This window comes from Dipodomys merriami, unplaced genomic scaffold (assembly GCF_024711535.1).
Source record: "Dipodomys merriami isolate MVZ:Mamm:240054 unplaced genomic scaffold, mDipMer1.0.p SCAF_25, whole genome shotgun sequence".
NCBI classification, from domain to species: Eukaryota; Metazoa; Chordata; class Mammalia; order Rodentia; family Heteromyidae; genus Dipodomys; species Dipodomys merriami.
This window is the reverse complement of record NW_027203937.1, coordinates 19,289,117-19,301,627: the sequence shown is the minus strand read 5'-3', so window position 1 is coordinate 19,301,627 and position 12,511 is coordinate 19,289,117. Positions and strand designations below refer to the sequence as shown.

At 38.2% G+C, this 12,511-nt stretch overlaps 2 protein-coding genes across 2 annotated transcripts; both read left to right on the top strand.

Annotated features, from left to right (window-relative positions):
- The first annotated feature begins 817 nt into the window (after positions 1–817).
- On the top strand, positions 818–1,759 carry LOC138836196 (olfactory receptor 52R1-like). The gene has a single exon (XM_070034694.1). The coding sequence runs from the start codon at positions 818–820 to the stop codon at positions 1,757–1,759; it is 942 nt and encodes a 313-aa protein (XP_069890795.1).
- An 8,939-nt stretch (positions 1,760–10,698) lies between these two features.
- Positions 10,699–11,643, top strand: LOC138836195 (olfactory receptor 52R1-like). The gene has a single exon (XM_070034693.1). It carries the CDS (start codon positions 10,699–10,701, stop codon positions 11,641–11,643), a length of 945 nt encoding a protein of 314 aa, XP_069890794.1.
- Positions 11,644–12,511: the final 868 nt, after the last annotated feature.

The window sequence follows — 12,511 nt, the reverse complement described above, 5'->3', positions numbered from 1 at the left end:
ATGGTCATCACAGGAATGAAACACTACTGTCAATGCATGAAGACAATGTAGGCAAGATGGTGCCTTACATGCAGTTTCTACTATGAAAAAAATGCACACAACTCTCTTTAAGGTGTGGCATAAAGTAGAAATTAAGTGAGTTCTTTCAGGATGTGGCTTATTGTTACCCTGTTAAAGAAATATGCAACCACCAAGTATTTGTTATTATCTTCAGCAAATACTTCTTAAAATACTCTATCCAAAACATAGAGGAAGAATGCAAAGTTCTGGGCTGAGCTCATGAAACATAGGACAGCTTGTGGTGAACAGCAGCCTGCAGACAAAATGCACAGTGCAGAATGAAAATGTTTGTATTGAAATACAGCCACAGCTGTGCAGTCATGAATTACCAAGGCTGCTGTCATACTAGAAAAGTTAAATGGATTGTTGGCAATGCCAATGTTAGTGTCTGCAAATGAGAAATTGACCTTTATTAGAAAAAATTGTGTTGCTGCTCATGCTAGAAGGATCCATGCACTAAAGAAAACATGTTTAATGACAATGGAGCTTGGCTACTTTCCTTTTGTTCAAACTCAAAATATGTTGACTTTGAAAAAAGAATGCTTGTGAGTACAGTATATTTCATTGGTATCAAAATGACATAAATGTGAATAAAAATGAGTTGCCTTGTGCGTGCTACAAATTTTTATTTATTAAAAACAACTGAGAATGTTCTCAGTATTCCCTGAAATCTTTCACAACATTAATAAGGAATCAAACTAATGGCCTGATTGTTATCATCTGCAGGAAATAGAGAGAGGATATCATTCATCTCCTGATGTTGCCTTCAGGAAACAATACTTCTCCAATATCCTTTATCCTTCTTGGCATCCCAGGACTGGAGAATTCTCAAGTGTGGATTGCCTTTCCATTCTGTGTCATGTACTTTGTGGTTGTAGTGGGAAACATCATCATCTTGCATATCATCCGAATCGACCGCACCCTGCACGAGCCCATGTACCTCTTTCTGGCCATGCTGGCTGTCACCGATCTGGTCCTGTCCTCTTCCACACAGCCAAAAATGTTGGCCATACTCTGGTTTCATGCCCATGAGATTGACTATCACGCCTGCCTCATCCAGGTGTTCTTCATCCATGCCTTTTCTTCTGTGGAGTCTGGGGTACTCATGGCTATGGCCTTGGACCGCTATGTGGCCATCTGCTTCCCACTCCGGCACTCAAGCATCCTGCCCACCTCTGCAGTGATGAAGCTGGGGGCGGCGGTGATGATGAGAGGGCTGCTGTGGGTGAGCCCTTTCTGCTTCATGATCTCCAGGATGCCCTTCTGCCCCAACAGGGTCATTCCCCAGTCCTACTGTGAGCACATGGCTGTGCTCAAGTTGCTGTGTGCTGACACCACAGTCAACCGTGGTTATGGGCTCTTTGTGGCCTTCTCAGTGGTTGGCTTTGATCTAATGGTCATTAGTGTATCGTATGTGATGATTTTGAGGGCTGTGTTGCAGCTGCCTGCAGGGGAAGCCCGCTTCAAAGCTTTTGGTACTTGTGCTTCACATATCTGTGTTATCCTGGCTTTCTATATTCCCGCCCTTTTCACTTTCCTCACTCATCGCTTTGGTCATCATGTGCCTCGCGTGGTACATGTCATGTTTGCTAATGTGTATCTACTGGTCCCTCCCATGCTCAACCCCATCATCTATGGAGTTCGAACCAAACAGATCAGAGACAGGGTGATCCAAGGATGCTGTAGGAAAGACTCCTGAGCCAATAATCACAGACTCTTCCAATATTTCAAGTTGCATTGATCTGGGAATGTAATGAAGAAACATTGTTATGCAACTGTGTATTATAACAAAGACATCTTCATAAAGCATTGTCACAGGGGCCAGCACTTTCTATGAGAGAATTTCCTGGAATCGCAAGAAATCTGATTCCTGCAATGGATAATTCTGGTCTCTCTGTGTTTTTTACTATAAGGAAATAATGTTTCCTTTCTTGCAATGCATCACTGAATATGTTGAAAGAGTGTTATTTTCTACAGAATTTTAAGGTGAAAACTTAAAACTTTGCATTATTTTCCAAACATATATTAGTATATGGTCAAAAGGAATTTAGAAACTTAAGCATTTATTTTTCTTTTTCCTTCTCTTTCTTTAATTGATGTTTGAAATTGCTTGAGTTTGAAGTCAGGGTTTCATGCTTGTTAGAAAAGTACCCTATCACATCATCTAAGCTTCCAGCCCCATTTTGTTCCTGCTATTTTCCAGTTGGGTTTTATATTTTTGCCTAGGGCTATTCTGCAGTCATTATTCTCCTACCAAGCCTCTCAGGTAGCTGAGATTTACCACATACAGCTTCCAAAATAGCTGGGATTGCAGACAATGTACCCCCAAACCAGGTTTGGGAATCTCTTCATAAAAATAGAGTTTTTGATATAAGAACCTGTTGAAAGACTTGCATAAATTCATTATTTATAAAAGATAAAAGGAAAACTCTTCAAATTCTGAAATCACTTCATATACCATGCCATTCAATGCCTTTTACCACTCAATTATATGTACACCTATATAAGATGTAAAAAAAAAGATAAATTACAACATTAAATTAAGTCATGGGGTCTTTTCTAAAAAAGGATTATATATGTACAGAAAACTCTTAGGATTGTGTAACTACATACAAAAGCTAATAACTACTTAGAACAGTGATCTTGTGGCACTTTTATTATATTTTCTTTAAAAAACACTTTATTTCATTTTATATTCAATTTTCTCTGCTTTACTTGTAAACCATATTGTGTTCAGTGTGATTTTTCTAATTATCCTTAATTTGTAAGGCTTTACATTAGTATGAAGAATGAAAGTATTAAAAAAGCAAAAATAGCATACAGAATATGTCCATAGCCTATGGTAGAACAAGGACTGTAGAATATATTTGGATGTTTAAAATTTTGTGAATCTAGACCAGTGCACACTTTTTTGAGTATTAGATGAACTGAAGAATCAGCCTCTCTTTAAATGTTGTGAGTTCCACTGGAAAATGGAAGTCAGAATACAAGGAGATATTTGGGGGGGGAAATGAATAATCTCTTGTGATCATATTACATTATATGTTTTAAAGTGATGAAAAAGTCTTTAGTAATTTGAATAACATTGTCATATCTATTTTTAATTTTTTAGACTTTTTATTGCCTTTACCTAGTTGTACCAAAGAGTTGCCATTTAACAAAGCAGTTTATGAATACAAGGCATCTTGTTCAATGCCACCTCCTTTCAAGGTCTCACCCATCCCTCCCCTATATACGCCTTCTCTCACTCTTCTTAATTTTGTAGGATATATTTGGCTTCTTGACTGCATTCTTCCCCTTTTCTCCTCTTCATCCATTTATCCATCCCTTCTAACTTTATCCCACCCCTTTCAAGTATATACTTCCTGGTGTTTTTTGATTGAACTTTGACCTTGCCTTGCTAAGAAATTTCACTATTTTAAGTTCTCCCTTGAAACTACCCCATTTCAGTTAATTCATTTGTAAATAATTTTTCTTCTGGGTTGACATTTTAAGCAATTTTCCAAAGCCCTGTTTCCTTCTGAGTCATCACAAAAGAATTGCTGACCGCTTCACTGCTTTTTCCCACCCAAACAGAGAGGAGCAAGGTAGCAGAAAAAAATCCAAGGAAACTGGTTTACTCTGTGCTACACAAAGGTTAGATGGAGTCCTGGAATAGAAAATGACAGGGAGGAAGACCGAGCAGTGGGTGCAAAGGCAGGGCTAGGGAGCAACTCAGTATTTGGAATTAGGAGCTGTCTTTGACAAGTTAAGAAAAAATATTCTAAAATGGAGTATCATACTCTACAACTTCCTAAAGTCACCTGGAGAAGATACTGAAGTTGAAGCCTATCTCTGAGAATGGCATGTCTCAAAGTCACAGAGCATAGCTCTACACTTAGGGCCAACATTGTAGATAGTGGAATTTGAGGAGCCCTGAAAATTGACTGGTGGTATCTTCCACCCAAAATGTGGAATGCTTGGATGCCTTCCTTGCCCATGTGATAATCTGTGGGCAACCTTTGTCTCCACATTCCTCAGGCCAAAGTTGAATCCCTAGAGTGTCCCCACGAGAGATGCAGCTGTGCATAATGTGAATATAGGGAAATATAGGACTCATAATTGCCATGTATTCTACCCACCCTCAGATATGCTAGACCAATCACTGGACAGCTTTTCATCTCTACATAAGACGCATAATTTGCCTAATCATCTATATTCTCTAGATCATTTATTTCACAAGAGGCATGTTATCATACCCTTGTTTAATAATGTGCCTGTTTTCACAAAACACTGTTTTAGGAAATTTATTCATGGGATATATTCCTTGTCTCTTCTTGCTGAATATGATGTCTCTCAGTGTATTCTGAGTTGAGGTGAAGACAGTCAGGACAGAGTAAGGGTATAAGGAAATCACTGCTCATTCTCAGAGTTACTATTTCTTATTCTTGCCTACACACTATGATGGCCCAACTACTGTCAGACATTGTAAATTCTACCACATGGTACCATACTGAAGATATTCTATTAATACAACAGTCTTGAAAACCCATATTCTACCTACCCCATAGTCTTAGATTCTGCTCTGATAAATACCAGCATGAGGTAAATTTTGACAATGAGCCAATTAGAACTAAACCTAAGCTACAGTAGCCTTTTTGTATAATACTTCCATCTCTGTGTGGATGTCAGATCTATCCAAGATCAAATCTTCTTTCTAACTGAGCATGTTATATCTCTTTATATGAAGGGTTCAATTATAAAGGAGGATTATGATTTTTATATAATATTGCTTTAATAGTCTCTTTTTTCTTTCATTTAGCAGAAAACTAAACTAGCAAAATGGCTTTTAGCAACAATGTCTTAGAGTTAAATTTTCATAGAGTTAAATGTCCAAGAGTTAAATTTCTTGAAATCATTACTTGATTGTGAGAGGTATTTATTTATCACCGTAGCAATTTGTTACATATTTGAAGGAAAGAGTAATCCAATACATTTTTGGGGAATGTAATTGCATGAATATATTAATAATACATAAACGTCTTTATGCTGTCTTGCTATATTGATACAATATGTATTTCTAATTTAGTAATCTCTTGCATTTCTTATGTATGAAGTGCAGAGTTTGTGGTGCATAGCAAAGAAATGCTTGTGAACCTCTTATGAATATGTGAGTATATGAAGAGAGTTACAAATTGTCTATAATTGTGTGCTTGTGGCAAAATGAATTTCTTTCAATTTCATATGCTGTAATTGCATGCAGTGGCACAAGGTCCTTTAAAAGCATTAGCATTCAGAACTTATAAATGTTAGTTTATGTGCAAAGACTCCATATACACAAGAAAATGTGCTTTAGTTTCTATATGCTTTTTCATGTGAATGTACATATATTTCTCACTAAATAAATATTGCTTCTCAAAAACAATTTTAAGATTGTTCAAGAAAAGCTTGCTGTCAGGAATAACTAATAGAAAAGTCAATCCTTTCCTTAATTAATCCTATCATAGGTGCTTTGTGATTTTTGAGTTTCAAAAGCTGATAATTCTATAGGATGCAATGAGAACTAACAAACTAGTCTTTCATGTCTTAAAGCTCAGTCTCCAGTAGACTTACAAGGATTTCTGGGAAGTGTTGATTATCCAGTTAAGGGTGACTATCATATGCTTATAGTCATGCCAATCTGCAAGAAGCTTAGGAAAGAGTCAGAGATGATATTGATGCTATTGACATAAAAGTCTGAAGTTCTTTTGTATCTATGTGGGAATCTCATCATATTGATAGTCTCAGAATTCTTTTGAGCTTTAGTTCCACTCCCTTTGAGCTTTAGCACCACAGTTCTTCATTTAATAATGGGTCAAGAAGGTAAGAAAAAAAAAAAAACAAAGAAGGAGGCAACAATGCTCGATAGGAAATGTACTCAAAACCTTGCTCATGTAACTGTAACCCCTCTGTACATATTTTTACAATAAAAACATACAAAAAAAGAAGGCCCAAACTTCTTCATAGCATTTAGATAATCGATTTCTGTTTTTCTTAGCATCCTATTTTTTTTTTACAGCATCCTAACCTCTACTTCCTTTTTTTGTCATTTGTGGGGCTTGAACTCTGGGCCTGAGCGCTGTTTCTCAGCTCCTCACCTCAAGGCTAGTGCTCTACCTCTTGAGCCATGGCTTTTTCTGCTTATGTGGTGCTGAGGATTAAACCCAGGGCTTCATGCATGCAAGGCAAGCACTCTACAACTGAGCTACCTTCCCAGCCCACCTCTACTTCTTTTAGCCATCCTATGTTCTTCCATGTCATCCATTCCTTTTTAAATGTGTAGAAATATTTATATAGCTAGCTTTATGATATGTAATATAAATATCATTTTCAAATATATATGGTATACACATCATTTAGAGTGACAAATTGTACATAAATTATTTATGTGCATATTATGTAAATTAATGTATATTTTATATTACATATAAATTGATATTATATAACATATATTTCCCCTAACTTGTGCTTTTCCTAAGTCGTTTTATAGAAAAATCTCATTCTTATAGTCCATCATTTCAACCATTCTCACATGAATAACCTCAACATCTATATTGCTATCCCAGCTGCCATTGAAAACATCTAGTCTACAGCCATTTCTTTTTTTTTTAACATTTTATTTTATTTATTTATTTTATTTTTTGGTCCGGTAGTGGGGCCTGAACTCCGGGCCTGGGTGCTGTCCCTCAGCTCTTCAGCTCAAGGCTAGCACTCTACCACTTGAGCCACAGCACCACTTCCGGCTTTTTTCTTTTTGCTTATGTGGTGCTGAGGAATCGAACCCAGGGCCTCATGCATGCAAGGCAAGTGCTCTACCACTGAGCCACCTTCCCAGCCCGTCTGCAGCCATTTCTATGCCACAGAGAAACTCTAGAAACAGTAATACAGATGATCAGATCCTTGCTATTGCATGGTGACCACCATTATGCGTGCTTCCCAAATAGCTCTAGATTTTTTAAATTTATCTCTCTTTAATTGTGGGGGATACTCAGAGTGTTATGAAGATTAAGGTCATATTAATAATAATATAAACAACTCAATCCCTGGCTAAGAACATTATTCTTCCCCATATCTATCCTATAGTAAGGAACTTTGCTACTCTCTACATCTCAGAGCAAAATATCTATGGACAGTTGGGAAGGTTGAATCTCTTAGTTTTGCCTTTTAGAATTGCCTCTGTAGGATAGCTTTTGCTTGTCTCAGTTTTCTGTCACCTAAGCCTGGTGATCTCACAACTCACTTTCCTACATCATAAAGCTCTTTACCTAATTATGATTAAATGTAAACTCCAGGAAAATACTTATACACCTTAAAGAATTTATGTGCCTTATTTTTATTATGGTTATACAAAAATGACTTTGCTTTTCCTGGAAGTGATCACTATCTACTCTAATAAAAGAGAGAATTTTGATAATTCTATGTTGTTCTGAAAAACCTGTATGTTGGATTTTATACTTTCAAAGATATATCTTCCAGAATGTGATTTATTGTATTCTGTTAATTAGTGCTTTGGGGTTATTTTAAATGCTTCTCTCTTACCTTACTTTCACATCTCATGAAATACATTTTTAACACTCAATATGTGCTTAAAACCAGAGAAAACCAGCAAGACCCTATACAGATCAAGAGAGAGAGAGAGAGAGAGAGAGAGAGAGAGAGAGAGAGAGAGAGCTCTGTTGGATTAAAACATCAGGTTAACTGAGGAGAGCCTTCCAGCCTCTGCCTTTTAAGAAATAACCAGAAAATCTCCATCAAAAATTATTTTCCCTAGTGCTGGCTAGCTGGTAAACTTTTAGATAGAAGCCCTTGACCTAATAAAGCCTTAAAAATACTAAAATATAGCTACTCAGGAGGCTGAGATCCAAGGATTGTGGTTCAAAGCCAGCCTGGACAAGAAAGTCTGTGAGACTCTTATCTCCAGTGAAGCACCAGAAAACTTTGAGCTCTGGCTCAAAGTGGTAGAGCACTAGCCTTCAGGAAAACAGCTTAGGGACAGAGCCCAGGCCCTGAATTCAAGCCTGTAGACCGACAGAAGGAAAAAAGAAAACTAAAATAATGGTCTAAGCCATTTAGCATGAAAAAAAAAAAAAAAGAAATTGTCTCTCTCAAAATGATCCAATGTACAGGGTACAGGAGTAGATGAACACTTAACATGGAAAATTTAGTGCACTCTGAAGTTCCAATAGATTGTCAATCCTCTCACAAACTAATATCCACATGCTCACACATACACACACTTTCATGCCACTTCATGCTATAATAGGCCATTAGTTGTGTAATTCAGAAAGTCATATACACATTAGTTTATATAAATACTTGAACATCAATCTAGTCTCTTAAGAATCTATATACTGATATTTTCCCTAAATACATATATTTACATATACAAAATAATTATCCACTTTCAGATTGCACAAATAGGCTTTCTATTATATATAGTCTCACGAATATAAGTGTGTCTAAGATCTTATACTTTTAATATAAAAAGAACACATACATTCATATCTCATGACTTTACATTTATGTATATATACCACAGAAACAAGGTGCAGTTAATATGTTGTTTCTATATCTACTCTCAGAGGAACCTGTGTATTTTAGACAATGGGAATTGGGAGAGTGAAGAAAGCTAGTGCATTGGGAATGCACAGTGTAAACACAGTTCTCAAATAGGCCCTGATCTGAGCCTTTTGCTGCAGGCTGACCCATAGGGGCTTATTAGATCATGCTCAGCTGGGTCAGTAAAAAAGTCAATTCCAAGGTGAATGACTCTTCATGTCTCAGGCATCTCTGCCTTTCCCATAGAGCAGTGGGACTCACGGAATCTCTAAAAAGCAAGAAGATGCTCCACACCAAAAGCCCTGATTCTCTGGGAGCTCCAAGTCCAAAAGTCCATCAACACTGAACTTCAATCTTCCAAAGAAGACAAACAATCAGACTCCCACTGTGTCCTCCGTAGAGAGCTACCAAGGTAGGCAGTCTTTCTTTATACATAAAATTTCCCTGAAGGAGATGGCACTTAAACCCATCTTCTCTACATTTTAGATTTAGATAACCCAGAAAGAAAATATGTATTCTAAGTTTCTAATAGTATAGTGTTTAGCAAGATCTCAGTTTTATTTTAACCTACAATCACTTGAATGCCTTCAGCAGCACAGTGGACTGATAAACAATTATTTTCACAAACTGCACAGAGTAAAAGATTTTTGGCCCAACCAGGAGTGCCATGACTGCACTTTAACAACTTTTACAGAAGAAATCTGGGTATTTCTCACTTTGATAACATACTTTTATAACTGTATTTCCTGAAGTGAATGTGGAGTAGTGCCTCTATGAGTTAGGTTTTATTTTGAAAAACACAAAACTTTAATCAAACCCAGGTGCTGCTGGCTCACATCTATAATTCTAGCTAGCCAATCAAGAGGCTGAGTTTCGAGGTTTGTTGATTTGCAGCCATCCGGGACAGAAAAGTCCTTGAGACACCATATCCAAAGCTAAGGTGAAGGTGTGGTTCAAGGAGTAGAGCACTGGCTACAGAAGAGCAAGCTGAGTGTGGCTATGAGACATTAAGTTCCAGCCTCAAATCACAAAGAAGTTTAGGCAGGGGTACAAAATTGAATCACTCTAGTTCCAGTATTTGAAATGCATGTGAACTATTTACAGCTTAGGGGCTGCACAATGCCCTTATGAGTTCTAGCCTATGAAAAAATATACAATGTATGTTTAATAGGTTAGAGCAGAAAGTTATTAGGCAAAAAGGAAAATTAGGTTTTTCTTTTTCTCATTCCTATTTATCCTTAAAAGCCAATGAGAATCTTACAAACAATATTTCCAAATTGAAAAGGCCACGCACTTGACAAAAACTACCAAGGAATGGTCAAATTCCTACATATAACACGTGACGTGAAGTTCTGTTTAAGTTCAAAAGTTACTGAATGAAAAGACCATGAAGGGAGTGGATTTCCAGGATGGTCAGGGAAATGTTCGGAAAGGAAAGCCAAGGATCTGATCATGATGCCAATCTAACTCCCGCTGCAGACTGAGATCTCAAGCACCCTATGCTCCTTCACTGGCCACTACAGAAAGAAAATCGGAGAGGACAGCCAGTAAAATGACTGAGGATGGTAGAGCAGTTTCCCACCAGGGGTCCCTGAAAACTTACCAGGAGAACATATACAATGAAGACGAGAGGAAATGGGGTTTGGAAGAGACTGCAGGACATCAGTAGCTGGGAAGGAAGTCACTGCCCACAAAAAGTGTGAAAGAACAGACAAGTATACTCTTTAAGGCTCACAGGAAGAAGCTAATATATTTGTCACATTTCTCCCTGCCTTATCCTATTATGCAACAAGAAATCCTTGATGAAACTTCCAAAGGAAAAAAGTTCCTAACCAATTATACTTGCAGCTAGTATATTCTCACCTGATTTTATTATCCTAAATAGGTTTTAAAATAGGTTTATGTTATAAAACATTAATATCTGGCTATCAATTGAATTATTACAGTATAGCTTTAAGTCCAATTGTTCCATTATGCAACAAGACAATCCAAACACTAACAGTAGCTGATTTGATTACCATCTGCAGACGGTAAGTAACTTTGGAATAGACACCAAACCTGATGTTCACTTCAAGGAACATCTCTGCACATCCTGAGTTCTTCATCTTGCTTGGAATCCCAGGACTGGAGAATTCCCAAGTGTGGATTGCCTTTCCATTCTGTGTCATGTATATTGTGGCTGTAGTGGGAAACATCATCATCTTGCATATCATCCGAATTGACCGCACCCTGCACGAGCCCATGTACCTCTTTCTGGCCATGCTGGCTGTCACCGATCTGGTCCTGTCCTCCTCCACACAGCCAAAAATGTTGGCCATACTCTGGTTTCATGCCCATGAGATTGAATATCATGCCTGCCTCACTCAGGTGTTCTTCATCCATGCCTTTTCTTCTGTGGAGTCTGGGGTACTCATGGCTATGGCCTTGGACCGCTATGTGGCCATCTGCTTCCCACTCCGGCACTCAAGCATCCTGCCCACCTCTGCAGTGATGAAGCTGGGGGCGGCGGTGATGATGAGAGGGCTGCTGTGGGTGAGCCCTTTCTGCTTCATGATCTCCAGGATGCCCTTCTGCCCCAACAGGGTCATTCCCCAGTCCTACTGTGAGCACATGGCTGTGCTCAAGTTGCTGTGTGCTGACACCACAGTCAACCGTAGTTATGGGCTCTTTGTGGCTTTCTCTCAAAGTGGCTTTGATCTAATAGTCATTAGTGTATCGTATGTGATGATTTTGAGGGCTGTGTTGCAGCTGCCTGCAGGGGAAGCCCGCTTCAAAGCTTTCGGTACTTGTGCTTCACATATCTGTGTTATCTTGGTTTTTTATATTCCCGCCCTTTTCACTTTCTTCACTCATCGCTTTGGTCATAATGTGCCTCGCGTGGTACATGTCATGTTTGCTAATGTGTATCTACTGGTCCCTCCCATGCTCAACCCCATCATCTATGGAGTTCGAACCAAACAGATCAGAGACAGGGTGATCCAAGGATGTTGTGGAAAAGACTCCTGAGCTAAGAATCACAGCAGGCCACCTCTCCTGATACCCCAAGTTCCTTGAACATGATTACACACACTAGCCATTACTTATTCCCACAAATACATTTCTGTGAACAACTATCCAGAGATGTGTGCTCTCTGAAAGGAAGCTGAACATTTTTCAATATACAAAGAGTGAGAAATCTGATAACTATCATAGATAACAAAACATAAGTTGACCTCTGTTCCTCATCACAAGAAATTAAGTCATTCATTTCTACTTACTGAATCTGTGATTATTTTAGAAGAATATCACCTTCCAGAGTTAATTGCAGCAATGTTATTCTTAACTACCCGTACTAATACATGCCCAAAAGAATATAAAAACTGATAAGAAACAGTTCAAACCATACATTTTCCCTATCTCTGAATCTCTTTATGGAAAAGAATTTGTGAAGCAAAGTCATGTATAAACACATGAATAAAATCCTTATTTATCCATCTTTTTAAAAACCCAGATGAAGCAATGTGCAGCTGAATGCTGTGTGTCACTTAACTATTGTAGTATGTCAAGATGTGAAAATTGGCCAGGTGCTGGTGGCTCACACCTGTAATCCTAGCTACTCAGGAGGCTGAGATCTGAGGATCGCAGTTCAAAGCCAGCCCGGGCAGGAGAGACCGTGAGACTCCTATCTCCAATAAACCACCAGAAAACCGGAAGTGGTGCTGTAGCTCAAGTGGTAGAGCGCTCGCCTTGAGCTGAAGAGCTGAGGGACAGCACCCAGGCCCAGAGTTCAAGCCCCATGACCGACAAAAAAAAAAAAAAAGATGTGAAAATTGAGTAACAAGATACTAAGTAAAAATTAAATTAAAAAACATTTATCTACCTACTATTTTAAGAA

What these genes read in the sequence shown, in the direction of transcription:
- LOC138836195 (XM_070034693.1), top strand. Translation starts at nt 10,699, where the DNA reads ATGTTCACTTCAAGGAACATCTCTGCACATCCTGAGTTCTTCATCTTG.
- LOC138836196 (XM_070034694.1), top strand. Translation starts at nt 818, where the DNA reads ATGTTGCCTTCAGGAAACAATACTTCTCCAATATCCTTTATCCTTCTT.